This window comes from Cervus canadensis, chromosome 1 (assembly GCF_019320065.1).
Source record: "Cervus canadensis isolate Bull #8, Minnesota chromosome 1, ASM1932006v1, whole genome shotgun sequence".
Classification (NCBI taxonomy): domain Eukaryota; kingdom Metazoa; phylum Chordata; class Mammalia; order Artiodactyla; family Cervidae; genus Cervus; species Cervus canadensis.
Window position 1 is genome coordinate 41,775,296 of NC_057386.1, and position 14,668 is coordinate 41,789,963.

Here is a 14,668-nt window from a genome sequence, read left to right on the forward strand (position 1 = left end):
GTGGTGATGTGTAACTTTTTCCTCTGTTGGCTGCTTTCCCGTTTAGCAGAGGTTAGGTTTTAAGTCTTGATTAGAATTAAGTGTTTTGTAAAGACTGTATGGTAGGTGATGCTGTGTCCTTCATACTGTAACACTTCGGGAGGCCAGTGTGTGGTTTTTCCTGATTAGTGGTGCTAGGTTTGATCACTGCATTAAAAGGACGGTAGCCTGTTTTCTCCATAGTAGCAGTACTAGGGGTGCAGTGGGGATTTCAGTAATCTGTAGGGGGATTCTTTGATATTGTGCAGGTGTCCAGATCTTCATCAACCTTTGGCCTAATGGTTTTATTCTACAGCTGTTGGGTGTAATGTTCTGTTTGTGTCAGGTCAAACTTGTCTTCACATCTTCTGTCTTCCTTGTAATTCTCTTGTTTGCGTGCTCTATCATTTACTGAGAGAGGAGTTAAAATCTCCAGCTTGTTGTTCTAAGTTTTGCTTTGTGGCATTGTTTGTTTTGTCAAGCCCCACAACTTGTGGGGTCTTAATTCTCCGACCAGGGATGGACCCCTGGGCCCGGCAGTGAAAGCTCTGAGTCCTAACCGCTGGACCACCAGAGAATTCCAGTGAGCCTTGTGTATTTTGAAACAATGTTTTTGGATGCATAAATGCTTAGGAGTGTTACATCTTGTTAAATTGATTTGTATTGTTTTTTAATGTCCTCTATCTCTTGCCTTAAAGTGTATTTTGGCATTAATGTAGCCCCTTCAACTTTTGGTTGGTGTTCGGGTGGTATATCTTTTTTCTACCCATCTGTGTCCTTACATTTAAACTGTGTCTCATAAATGCCATGCAGTTGTTTTTTAATCTGATCTGACAATATTTGTCTTTTTAAAAAACTTTATTTTTGGCTGTGGTGGATCTTCATTGCTGCTTGGACTTTTCTCTAGTTGGGGAGAGCGGGGGCTACTCTCCAGTTGCAGTGTGCTGGCTTCTCCTTGCAGTGACCTCTCGTTGCAGAGCACAGGCTTAGTAAATGGGGCACACGGCCTTAGTTGCTCTGAGACGTGTGAGATCTTCCCGGACCAGGGATCGAACCCATGTCTCCTACATTGGCAGGCGGATTCTTCACTACTGAGCCATCAGGGAAGCCCCAATATTTGTCTTTGAATAGGATAGTTTGTTCCATGTTATTTAATAAATTACTGATATGGTGGAACTCTTTATATTTGGTTCTCTTTTCCTCCCATTTTCCTAAATCCTTTCAGGATGACTTACATGTCTCCCTATTCCATTTTTTTTCTCCTTTAGATTTTTAGCAGCAACTTTTTCTTTCTTTTTTAACATACATTTTGACATGCTCAAATGTGTTCTTGGAACAAAGTGGGGACAGAGGGCTCAGAGTGTCTCCTGGGCAGGGAGATGGTGAGGGGCGTTTCCAGGGGGTCCCAGGGTCTGACACCTTGCCCAAAGAGCCAGATCTCACTGATCTCACTGGCTCACTGGCCCTTCCTACAGCCCAGACTCGAGCGCCACTTATGCCCATGGATTGTCCCTCCACGGACACCCAGAGCCCAGGTGCCAGCTGATTGATTCAGTGAGCACTGCACTCCGCCGTGAGCATGGGCAGCCTCCTCTCCTTGTCAGCAGCCTCCTGGGAAGTCGTCCTGATCCTAGGGGTGGAGGGTGAACTTGGACCCGGGGGAGCTGGTTAGCAGATCTGAATGGACACAGACTGGTCTCCAGCTCTCAGGCCAGCTCAGCGAGGTCCCGCGGCCTTTGGGGCAGACAGGACACATGGGTCAGCTGGACAAAACACGCCTGGCCAGTGCCTAGGTGGTCACTGCCGGGATCTGCCTCAGACCCCCCTGCCCACCACTAACCCTCAATGCCTGCGGTCCCTCTGCTCTGCCCTTCAGGGAATTCACCCACCTCTCGTCCTAGTTTGGCTGCCAGAGGGACCATTGGGCATCCTTCACTTCTAAAGTTTTCCTGGGAGCTGTGTCATGCCCCCAGCCCCTTCCGGTACACTCGGGGGACCCTGCTTTGTCAGCAGTGTGTGTTGGAGGGTGAAGAGATCGGGCCGAGACACAGCTCGAGAGTTGAAATCAAAACACTGAGTAAAAGGCAGTGTGGGCTTCCACATCGCTTCCATCATGGTGGTGTGTGCAATTGTGGACCACCTCATCTGACCACCTTGGCTTTATGTAAGTGCGAGGTCTTGAGAAACATGCACATGGCTTTCTCTTCTGTTCGTTACCAGTCTGAGACTCCACCGCTGATGGGGGCCAGATCCAGGACTGAGCCAAGTCTGCCTGAGAGCCTCAGTCCCCACATCTGCAAAATGGTCTGGTTTGATACCTCCCTCCAGAGGGTGATGTGAGAAGCAAACTTTCTTCGTGTTCTTCACTTGAGACTAATCATAAGCTCCCGAGGAAACCCAGTTATCCCTGTGGTCCTGCTCCCAGGAGGTGCGGATCCACTTTATGGTGGAAGTAGTCTGGCAGGTGGGGCCTCCCATGTAGCTTAGTGGTAAAGAATCTGCCTGCTATGCAGGAGACGCAGGTTTGCTCTTTGGGTCGGGAAGATCCCCTGGAGAAGGAAATGGCAAGCCACTCCAGTATTCTTGCTTGGAAAATCCCATGGACAGAAGACCCTGGTGGGCTACAGTCCACGGGGTCCCAAAGAATTGGACACAACTTAGTGACTAAAGAACAAGTGTGGCTGGTGGGGGCGTCTACTCTGAGATCCGCTCCCAGAGGCTCCTGGGTGGGAGGCCAGTTGAGGGTGGTCTTGAGCTGCCGGTGGCACTCTCCCTAAAGTGAGGGTTCAGGAGGGGACCCAGGAGCCCCTGGCTGGGAGGAGACAGCTTGAAAGCTGCTTTGGCTGCCCCACTGCCCCCTCCCTGGGAGGGGGGTTAACTAGAGGGGACTCTGCTCTGTCCCTGGGGCTGGAAACATGGAGTCTATCTGCCTGCCTGATGTAGCCACCCCATCAGAGCGCAAAGCTTGAGCTCCAGAGCCTTGATCTCACAGTATGAGATCAGTCCCCAGGGCTGGCTGAGATGGTTGATAACCTGTGATAGTTCGGTGACCGGGAGCTCCCACTTTTGTCTTTGGCTCTGATGGGGACGAGTTGAGGCCTTGTATCTGAGTCAGGGTTGTTTTTGTTCAGAAGGCAGGGCTAAGGCACCAGCCTCTCTGTGTGGACACTTTAAATCCCCCTTATTCCCACCCTCGCCCCTTGGATGGCGCCCGGGCAAGCCCCTACTAAACCAGAATCTCCCATCAGCCCCTGATGAGCGCCGACTGCCTGCAGAGCCAGGCCTGGCTTCAGGGCAGGAGTTGTGGCCACAAACAGGGGTCGGGGACCACCTGCATCGCTGCTAATGGTGGCTGCCAGCATCTCTGCATGATGAGAGCGGCTGAGCCACAGTGGCGAGTAGGGGACCCCCGCCCAGGCGACCTCATCCCTTCCCCGTGCACCTGGGGCGTTGACACCAACAAGTTAACTCCTTAACCTGAATTTTCTGCCACCTGCAGGAAAGACCCAGAGAGACCCTGACCCAGCCTGTCATGGTTCCTGGGGGGTTGGCCAGCTGAGAGGGTGAGGAGGGATTCGGTCCCCTGCCTGGCCCCCCAAGCCCGCTTCAGCCTCGCCCAGACAGCAGGCTGGCCTCTCCCCCACACTGGGCTTGGTTTGTGTCCATCTCTCCCCCCCATACCCTCCCTGCAGGGGTTCCACGTGTGCCCACTGGTGCCTGGCAGCAGGGGAAGCTGGGATGTGCCCACCCAACTGGTGCCTGGCAGCAGGGGAAGCTGGGATGTGCCCACCCAAGCTATTTTTACCCGGCCCTGTCCCCACAGAGCTGTTTTCTGGCTCTGTTACTGCCAGGGGAGCAGAGCCATTGCCAGGGCTGGGGGTGGACAGCCGGAGCTGCGAGCCTCGCAGACTCCCTTGCCCAGGCAGCATCTCATCCTGACACTTATCAAAGGGTGTGATTAGTGTGCGGAGAGATCTTCCAAGACAGTGGGCAGAAGATGACCTCGTGGGAGAAAAGAGGCACCTATTTGGGGAGCAGTCTTTGTACTTGGAAAGTCTGGCTCCCAGAAGCTGGACCCAACCTGCATTCACCCCGTGTGCTGTTGGAGTCAGAGGGAAGGTTTGTGGGGACTGGAGTGGGGCCACTAGGCCTGCAGGCACCCCGACTGCCTTCTCTCAATACAGTGAAGACAATAATAGATTTTTTGAACACTTTCTGCTTAGAATGGGCCTCTCTGGTGGGTCAGATGGTATAGAATCAGCCTACAAACCAGGAGACCCAGGTTCGATCACTGAGTTGGGAAGATCCCATGGAGAAGGGAATGGCAACCTGCTCTAATATTCTTGCCTGGAGAATCCCATGGGCAGAGGAGCCTGGTGGGCTGCGGTCCATAGAGTTGCAAAGAGTCAGATGTGACTGAGCAACTAACACTATAGTTTCACCTCGGGTTAAAATAGGTACCAACTCATTTAATCAGTCCTAAGTGTTAACCCCATTCCATGGATGGGGAGCCGGGATTTGAACTGGTCGGTCTGCCTTCAGAGTTTGCTCCTAACACCACTCTGCCCCTCTGCTTTGCTGTATTTCTGGCCCCTGTGCGGTGCAAGGCTTTGTTCTAGATTCTTCACGGCAGTCTCGCCAGGCAGGTGTTTGCACCCCTGTCTATATGAAGCTCAAAGAGTGAGCAGCTGGGTCACAGCCACCAGCAGCCACGCTGGGGTCGGCACTCAGGGCTCCCATGCTGGGCTCTTCCCAGCGATCCATCTGCACCTCGGTTTGGGTGCACTTGTCAATCACCCACGCTGTGCGCTCTGTGATGCTGATTGTGGGGGTTCAGGTGTAGAAGTCCTCATGTTTATCCCCTTAGGGTCTTCCCCCTTCCTGGGAAATGTGGAAGTAGGGTCACCTGGAGTCTTTTAGCTGCCAGGAAAATTGGCTGGGATGCTAAGTTGCTTCAGTTGTATCCGACTCTTTACGACCCTATGGACAGTAGCCCACCAGGCCCCTCTCTCCGTGGAATTCTCAAGGCAAGAATACTGGAGTGGGTTGCCATTTCCTTCTCCAGAGGATCTTCCCAAGCCAGGAAGGAAACCCAAGTCTCCTGCATTGGCAGGCGGATTTTTTACCACTGAGTCACCTGGGAAGCCCCTTGGGCTGGGATGGGGAGGGCCAAAGAAAGTCATCCATCTGGGCCCCACCACACCCCCTCAGAGCATGGACAGTGGGGCGGTGTTGGCCTCTCCAAGGCTTGGAAGAGCCCCACTGATCCTGATGCTTGGCCTTGTCATCAGCCATTGAATTCAGCTCACGCCAGCTTCCTGCAAAGGAAGAGGTGATGTGGGGCCTGCTGGTGGGTGAAGGCTGCTCCTGAGATTGGGGTGGCGGGGCGCCATGGGCAGACTGTGTGCCTCTGGGCTCCCACTTCCAGCTGAGGCCAGCGGCATCCCGCCCCAGCGCAGGACGAGGGCGGGGGGAGCAGACGCTGGTGCTGCAGACCTTCCCTGCCAGAGCAGCTGGCTGGGACCTGTTTGCTCAGCCTTGGGCTCAGAACTCTCCAGAAACCCCAGTCCCTTGAGGATGGCGTACCTCCTGGCCTCTGGTCTGTCCTGGATCTCACTGGCTGACTAGCCAGGGACCCATGGGCTGTAGGGACAGCTCAGCTCCTGCAACACACAGACCCTAAGAAGGGGCAGAAATTGTGTTGAGTGGCTCATGTAATTGACTGAAAGCTGTACTAAGTGAAAAACAGAATTGCTGTGAGCGTGTCAGTTGTTCACCCTCATGATCATTTGTCTAACCGGGTGCCACGGCCCCTCAGCATCAGGAGAGCATCAGACCACACATTGTTAGCCTGGAAAAAGAGCAACGTTCAGACTTCAGAGTCCTTGTGTCTACTGAGCGAATGTCACTTTCACACCATTGTAAAGTCAAAAAACAATAGGTCGCAGCCTTGTCTAACTCAATGAAACTATGAGCCATGCCCTGTAGGGCCACCCAAGACGGACGGGTCATGGTGGAGAGTTCTGACAAAATGTGGTCCACTGGAGAAGGGAATGGCAAACCACTTCAGTATTCTTGACTTAAGAACCCCATGAACAGTATGAAAAGGCAAAAAGATAGGACACTGAAAGATGAACTCCCCAGGTCGTTAGGTGCCCAATATGCTACTGGAAATCAGTGGAGAAATAACTCCAGAAAGAATGCAAAGACGGAGCCAAAGCAAAAAAAAGACAACAACAACAAAAAAACCCATAGGTCAAGCCATCATAAGTCAGGGACTGTCTGCCCTGGAAATGGTTTTGAAGTTACAATTAAAATTTCCACTTGCCTTGAGCAACAGTTGTGGGTTGAACCAAGAGGTGTTGCCGTAGGGAGAGCAGCCATTTTCTAAAAGAAAAGGCTGGTGTGTTGAGAGGGTGTGCACGTGGGTGTGTAGTGGGGATGCGGGGTTGAGGGTCTGGGATGTGGCATGTCCGGAGCTGGGCTCCAGGTCTCAGCGGGGGCATCTGTGGCCCCGGGCATTCCAGCCCCTCCCACTCCATCTCCCGTGTGTGTCGATGAATGAGAGGAATCTTCATCCTAACCCCCTTCTCTCCCTGGAGCTCTCCCAGGGCTGTTGTGAGACAAACGGTGTGTGTGTGTGAGACAAGACGCTTTGTCAAGGGTGAAGGGCCCAGCAGCTGTGGACCCTGCTCAGTCAGAGTAAAACTATGGCCAGGAGGTGGGGGTCGAGTTGGGGAGGGGCCCCTGTGGGGGGTCTGACCCTTCTCCTGCCCCTGCCCTCCTGTGGCTGAGACAGCCCACTCCAGGCCACTCTCTCCCCCCTGGGCAGGGCCTTGGGCCAGGTGCCAGGAGTGTGGGTATGTCTCCGTGGGACCTCAGGTGAGCAGGGGCCGTTCGTCCCCACCTGCATCCCGTGAGTTGGGTGTCAGGACAGAGTGCCTGGCTGAAACTCAGCCTCCAGCGAGGCAAACATGAGTTGGCCCTAGACCAAGCCAGATGCTTGCACACAGATGCTGATCTCCATGAGGCTGCCTGCCTGCCTTCTGGGAGCCGGCTGGGTGGCAGCCTCCTGGGGACCCCTGCTGACATGGTTCTAGGGGGAAGGCATGGGCGTGGGTGACTCACAGTCTGACCCCAGCACTGCCACTGATGCCCACATGGCCCCAGGCCAGACAGCGGTGGAAGGAGACCCGGCCTTCGGGGCCATGAAGACGGAGAGAAACGCCCACTTGCAGAGTGGCCAGGCCCCGCTCACGAGCCGCAGAGCAGGGGCTGTGCTGCCAAGTCTGGGAGGGTGAAAACCCGCGGGTGGGTGAACAGAGCTCACACCTTACTCCTCCGTGAGCCCAGCTCTCCCCGGAGGACCCTCGCCAGGTGACCTTGCACCAACCCAGAGATGCCCTGCTGGGGGGGCGGTAGGGGGTGGCATGTGGAAGTTGCAGCATTAGGCGGAGCCCCCGGGCTTCACAGTAGTAACATGCCCCTGGCCTGTGTGACTCGTCATGGTCACTGTGGGGTCTGCAAATCCAGGAAGCGTGGGTTGCATCAGTGATAGATGGAACCAAGTGAGCGGTGGTCAGAGGCAGGTGGGGGTCCTTTGCCCGCCAGCCAGGGAACTTCGGACAGGTTACTCTCTGAGCCTTGACTTCCTCGTTAGTAAAATGGGGATAGGAATCTGTGTCTCAAAGGGTCGTAAAGCCCAAATGAGATTATACATTAACTCTCAACTCAGTCTCCAGAATTGAGGGGTGGTCTGTGAATGTTGGATTTTCTTTTCCTACGGGGACACAGCTTTGGGCTTGCAGACAAGAGCTTGCTTAGGACATAAGATCTGTTAGGTTGGGAGCCCTGTGGGGTTGGATTATGACATAGAGTCAGACACAGCTTAGCGACTAAACAACAACAAAGGTGGAAAGAGCCACGTGAACAACAGGGGTGAGTTTAATTACACAGCCCCTCGGCCTCCACAGTCAGGGGTGGCTGGCTGCCTGATGCTGGCTATATTGGTCCATCTGGTGCTCAGCCCAAGTCACGGCACAGGCAGGAGCCAGGCTCATTAATCACCATCTATTCTTAGCCCTGGCACGTCTTGGCGGGGACAGACCCCCAGGAGGGCTGCCTACTCACCAGCGGGCACAGCCATGCTGCTCGCTCACCACCTTCCTTGGATGTTTCTGATCCTGTTCTTGTCTGAGATGCCCCGAGGCTTTTCACAGCCCGGTTACAATTACCCTTCCTGTTGTCCTGGGGCTGGAGGAAGCACCTCTCACCCGGGTTCTGCCAACCCTAGCTGAGAAGCAGGCCAAAGAACCTGGGGGGTAGTTGACATCTCGGCTGGGAGCAGGTGGAGGCATCCTTAGGGGCAAAGGATCCTTTGGGGTTCCTACATCCTTAGGGGCAAAACAGCCTTGAAAAACGACTTGCAGAAAGCTGCCTCTCAGACTAGGGTAAATGCTGAATAAAACCAGGCCTCTTCTCAGACGGTGAAAGGTTTGGGCAGATCTTTATGGTGTGCTGGCATTGTGCCGGGTAGTGTGTGAGGACTGTGGGGACCGGCCCAAAGCTCAGGCTGGAATTCTTGCTCCCCAGTGTGGCTGCGGTTGGATGGCATCACTGATTCAATGGACGCGCCCTTGGGTAAACTCCGGGAGATAGTGAGGGCCAGAGGCCTGGCGTGCTGCAGTCCATGGGGTCCCGAAGCGTCGGACACAACTTAGCGACTGAATGGCAACAGCAGTAAGGTGGCCGTGGCAGGGCCAGGACAGACCTGTTGCCACGCGTTATCCATCTAGGGCCTGCTGGGACACAGGGATTCCGTTGCCATGCTTACACAGAGGCCAGAGCTAGAGTTCAGAGACAATATCTGACATGCCCAGAATCAAGGTGTTCGGGTGCGGGGAGGGGGCAACCCTCATGCTCTGCTGATGTCCCTGTAGCATGCTGTATCACACTCTGCTAGGTCATTGTCACTGGGGCTGTGCCCTTATAATCTCCAGGAAGCCTTCTCCGAGTCACTTGGCTTCCTGTCCAGACTTTGGGATGGAGACCCTGCCGAGCGGCCCAGGTGCCCTGGACGATGCAGCTGGCCTGGCTGTGGCCCTTCTCCACAGACGGCGGTCCCAGAGGTTCCCACCCCTCACTGGGCTTGCTTAAGAGCCCCCGACACAAATCACGTGCCAGGGTCTCCTACCCGAGGTCTTGGGGTCTCTGGCTCCCTGGCACCACCTGCCAGTCCCCTCCTGGCGTCCGTGTGGTCTGAGCAGCAGTGCTGAGCCCCAGGAGCCAGGCTCACTCACGCTGTCCCCTTCTGTCTTCCCCAGGGCTGCGAGGTGCCAGACCCCACCTTTGCTGATGGCGAGCTCCTGCCCACAGAGCCAGACTTCTTTCCCGAGGATGAGGACGAGGCCATGACGCTGGCCCCGCCCGAGGGCCCCCAGGAGTCAGACATGGAGGGCCCAGTGGAGAGCACTCAGAGCCTGGAGGGGCCGGTCGGAATTCCCGCTGAGAAGGATGCGGGTCTAGGAGGCCTGTTCCTGCCAGAGGACAAGTGAGTTAAAACTGCCTGGAGCTTCAGGCATCAGGATAAGGTGATGAGCATGGCCCGCCCAGAGATTTGGAGAAGGAAGCAAGGGCTTCCAGTATCCACTGACCAAACAAAATTGTCGGCTCTTTGGAGACTCCCAGGGACGGGGGAGCCTGGTGGGCTGCCGTCTATGGGGTCACACAGAGTCAGACACGACTGAAGCGACTTAGCAGCAGCAGCAGTGTTCGTATCTTTGAAGGAAAAGGCAATTTCATGTTTCAGCCTAATGTATTTCCTCAGTTCAGGTGTTCTCAAACCGCAGCGGCTCTGGAAATCACAGTCTTCAAGGGAGGAGGTGCCTTTGGAGTTCATCTGTGTTGCGTCCTGGGAACGGTCCATCCTCTGTGCCTGTGACCACAGCCCATGGAAAGCCGGTCATGGGGACCACAGACCCTTTGGCCTATTGGCTAATCATTTGCTACCTGATCATTCTCGTTGTTTTCTGGGAGCAGTCACCAGGAGGCAGCCAGCAGTGGGTGCCAAGAGTTTTAGTAAAATTTATACAAGAACAAAGTGAGGAATATGACGAATGCAACCCCAGGCGCTAAGGAACCTAAGGGCAGATAAATAAGTAAATAAATAAAATAGGGTGGGGGTATCAAAAGACTTGATCTTTGTCACTCTGTCATTAATACTGTGATGCCTGGATCACCGTTTCCCACTTTTGAGTGCGGAGTCTTAGAGGGTGGAGTGATTCTAGTTAATGAGCAACTGCTGCCCAGTGACTCAAGGGAAGATATGTTTTGGTGATGCGTTAGTTACACTTCTTTGTTCTTAGGTTGTAGAGCAGGTGCAGCCAGCCCCTGATGCTGCCCCAGGCCATCCTGGGTCACCCGTGAGAGACCCGGGGCCTCTGACCCGTGATCTGTGGCGTCAGGGTTCTTTGGACAAGAAGTCCTCTCTATAAACATAGGAGACGCATCCTGCCTAGTAGCTCATTGTTGTTTATTTTAAAACCTCATTCATTGTTGGAACATAAGCACTTACACACAGCTTGAAAAAGGGAGGAAAAGTGAGAATGAAGGGCAGATAACTGACTTGATTCATGGTCCCACCCTCCGCACCCCAAGCCCTGTTGCCATTTAAATATTTTCATTTCCTGCTTTTCCTTCTTCTGTGTAGACCCATTGCATGCTTAGACTTATGCCTAAAATTTTACATCTTTTGTTTCATTCTTAGTTTTAATTTGTGTGTGTGCGCTCAGTTGCTCAGTCATGTCTCTTTCCCGCCTCATGGACTGTAACCATGCCAGGCTCCTCTGTCCATGGAATTTTCCAGGCAGGAATACTGGAGCGGGTTGCAGGTGGCTTCTTTACCACTTCGTGCCACCTGGGAAAACTTAAAAAAAAAAAATTTTTTTTTAAGTTTAGCTTTTAGTTTCCGTTTTTAAAATTTTTTTAAATTAAAAAAGGCTTTGAGTTTTAATTTTTTTCACATTATTGCTAATGTTTTTTTTTTTTACAAACCTTTCCACAACAGTTTGAGAGTCCACAGTTTCTGTGATCATTTCATTTACTGATACAGGCTGTCACTTAATAGCTATTTCAGTGTCGCTTCAATAAGCCTTGGAGTTGTAAGCAGTGTCTTGCTGCTCTGTGGAAACATCGATTTGGACATCTCTGGAGCAGAAACCCTTTCTGTGAGGAGATGTTGCCCTTAGGATACGATCCCCAGAGTGTGCTTAACCAGGGCAGGAAGTACAGGCTTCATCAGGGTCCTGGTGTCCTGCCACCCACGGACCCCCAAGGTCTGGCCTGTTTGTCCCCCACGGGCTGCGGCGCGCCCTGGTTCGCAGCTGGCCCCTGTCCTACACGCAGGTCCCTGGGCCACCCTCCGTCCATGACCACGTCAGACCTCTCCACGCACTCCACCACCTCGCTCATCAGCAACGAGGAGCAGTTTGAGGACTACGGGGAGGCGGATGACGTGGACTGTGCCCCCAGCAGCCCCTGCCCGGACGACGAGACCAGGACCAACGTCTACTCGGACCTGGGGTCCTCAGTGTCCTCCAGGTGGCCCCTCGGTCTACAGCGGCCTTTGGGATCCAGGGAAAGTGGCAGAAGCAATCCTGCCTCATCCCGGGGGGGGGAGGTTCGGCAGGCAGAGTCGTGAACTAACCGGGCTCTGCTCCTGTAGATGGGCGGGAACTGCCTTTGAATCCTGATTGGGGCTGGGGGTTGGGGGTCTGGAATTCCTCCTTCCTTCTACCTTGGGGAAGAAACCAAATTAACCAGCCTGAAGGGCCACAGACGCCAAGTGGCATGTTGATACCTTCCCACGCAGCTGAGTCATTGCTTACTCTGACGTTAACTGTCAGTTTCCTTCTCTGTGAAATGGGTACAGCTCTTTGGCTTCCTGTCTTTGAGAGCACTGGAGGAGGGAGTTCTGTTGTTCTAGTTCCACTCCTCATCCCCCAAACACACACATACACAAGGCTCGCAGGTTTCAGAGAATCTAGTGGTAATCTTGGTGGGATGGGGCAGGGTACCAAACTGGACAGCGATTCCAAAGGTGAACCTCTTTTCTTCTTATGACCCAGCGCGGGGCAGACGCCTCGAAAGATGCGGCATGCATACAACAGCGAACTGCTGGATGTCTACTGCTCTCAGTGCTGCAAGAAAATCAACCTGCTTAACGACCTGGAAGCCCGGCTGAAAAACCTGAAGGCCAATAGGTGAGGCCCCAGAGACCTGTGTAGGGGCGGGTGGATGGGGTGGGGACCCAGGGAAGAAGCATCGGGGCAGGGGCCCCCACAGTCCCCTGGTCGGTGATCGGGGGTCCAGCTCTCTCCTGGCCAGTGATCGGGGGCCCCCACTCTCTCCTGGTCAGTGACTGGGGGCCCCATTCTCTCCTGGCCAGTGATCAGGGGCAGTTTCTGAGGGCCAAGCTGATGCGTAAATTCCCTTCAGTGGGCAGAAAAAAGCCTCGCCTGCGTTTGCGTGTCCTATAGCCAGGGCAGAGGAAGCAGTGGGCTGGAGGCCTCTCTGTTCAATGACCTTTTCTCTCTCCCTGTCTCTCTGTGTAGCCCCAATCGAAAGATCTCCAGCACAGCCTTCGGACGGTAAGGCCCCCTGGAAGGTCTGGCCTGTTTGCCCCCCAAGGGTGTGTATGTGTGTGTTAGTCACTCAGTCGTGTCTGACTCTTGTGACCCCGTGGACTGTAGCCCATCAGACTCCTCTGTCCATGGGATTCTCCAGGCAAGAATATTGGAATGGGTTGCCACACCCTCCTCCAGGGTATCTTCCCTGCCCAGGAGTTGAACCCGTGTCTCCTGCATTTCAGACAGATTCTTTACCATCTGAGCAGGGTAGCTCGGGTTGAATGCTGTCCTCTTGCGCTACACTCCTGCTGCCAGGGTGGCCAACTCTGTGCCAGGAACCCAGACGCAGCTAGTGCCCTGCGTGTGGCTGGACGCACAGAAGGGACGAGGCGTCCCAGGGCAATGCAGCAGCGGAAGACCCTCTTCCAGGAAAGAAGGGTGGGCTCCTCCCCGGCCTATCTGGTACCCCTCCTGGCAGGGCTCAGCCTCTCCAAACCCGCAGCTGCCCCTGCCTCTGGCAGGCACCCCAAAGATGCCCAGAGAGACACAGTCCGCCCCACGCTGCCATGTGCTTCTCTGTGCTCTGGAGCAGGTGGCTCTACCAGCAGAGGCCCTGGGCTTCCTGCTGGCAGAGATGGGGCGTGAGGGTCTCCCCTGGAGCTGGTCCCTCTGCTCCTGGGCCCACCGGGTCCCACACCGGCTCTCCTACGGACTCGCCCAGGTCCACACCCGGGGCCCTGGGAGCTGCAGAGAGGGTCCAGGCACTGGGGTGGGGCAGCCTCTTGGCTGAGACCCTGGCTGCTGCTTGGCATGGAGTGGGAGTCAGGGCTGCTGGGGAGCGGCAGGGGTTTTTGCCTCAGGTAAGGGTCACCTAGACAGCAGTGGCCCCTTTCCAATCCCACCCACTGACCCACGGTCCTGGGTGGGTCTCCTTCCCCCTACCCACGCCTGGGTCCCCAGTGACATAGCAGGAGCCAGCTTGGTTGAGGGGGCTGCGTGGTCTCAGGGGGCCCAGGCCCTCTGCCCAGATTGTGGTGCCCGGCTGCCTCATTGGGGTGGTTTCCCAGGTGGAAGGGGCTCGGGGTGGGGGAGGGTGCCTCCACTGGCTGGGGTCCCACGTCACCTCTTAGCTGGACCCCCGGTGAGCACAGGCAGCAGGAAGAAAGTCTGTGATGGACTAACCACATCTGCCGGGGCTCAGGAGGGCCATTGCAGCCTGTCTGCTGTCCTCTGGGCAGAGTGATCTCTTAAGGTCAGGGGTCAGGCCACTCTGCTCCCCTGACTGAGGGAGGGCGGCCTCCTCAGAGGGGGTTCCCGGTACTCTCCCAGCGGTCTGGGGTGCTCCCCCAGCGCATAGGCTGAGTCTGAACCCCAGTCTCCCCAAAGCCCCTGCAGCCAGACAGGCCTCCCCCTCCCCGCCGGGCAGCTCACGCATAGACATGCATCCCCCCCCACCCCCAGGCAACTGATGCACAGACATGCATCCCCCCCACCCCCCACCCCCAGGCAACTGATGCACAGACATGCATCCCCCCCACCCCAGGCAACTGATGCACAGACTTGCATCCCCCCCACCCCCCACCCTCAGGCAACTCATGCACAGACATGCATCCCCCCCAACCCCCACCCCCAGGCAACTGATGCACAGACATGCATCCCCCCACCCCCAGGCAGCTTATGCACAGACATGCATCCCCCTCACCCCCCACCCCCAGGCAGCTGATGCACAGACATGCATCCCCCCACCCCCAGGCAGCCGATGCACAGACATGCATCCCCCCCACCCCCACCCCCAGGCAGCTCATGCACAGCAGCAACTTCAGCAGCAGCAACGGCAGCACCGAGGACCTGTTCCGGGACAGCATCGACTCCTGTGACAACGACATCACGGAGAAGGTGTGCCAGGGTGGCCGTGGGCAGACGGGACTCACCACACGTGCCCCCTGGGATGAGGTTGGGGTGCTCCGAGCTACTGCCTGGGGATGTGGGAGACCCGGGAGTTGGGGGCAGGCAGCCCCGATCAC

At 55.5% G+C, this 14,668-nt stretch overlaps 1 protein-coding gene across 4 annotated transcripts in view; it reads left to right on the forward strand.

The window, feature by feature from the left end:
* Nucleotides 1–14,668, forward strand: part of RAB11FIP4 (RAB11 family interacting protein 4) — a 109,115-nt gene that overhangs the window by 81,839 nt on the left and 12,608 nt on the right. For all 4 annotated transcript variants that reach the window (XM_043480350.1, XM_043480363.1, XM_043480371.1 and 1 more), the window contains 5 exons: nucleotides 9,342–9,568; nucleotides 11,422–11,616; nucleotides 12,144–12,278; nucleotides 12,630–12,665; nucleotides 14,441–14,540. In XM_043480350.1, coding sequence (XP_043336285.1) covers nucleotides 9,342–9,568; nucleotides 11,422–11,616; nucleotides 12,144–12,278; nucleotides 12,630–12,665; nucleotides 14,441–14,540 — 693 coding nt within the window. The remainder of the gene's footprint in view (nucleotides 1–9,341; nucleotides 9,569–11,421; nucleotides 11,617–12,143; nucleotides 12,279–12,629; nucleotides 12,666–14,440; nucleotides 14,541–14,668) is intronic.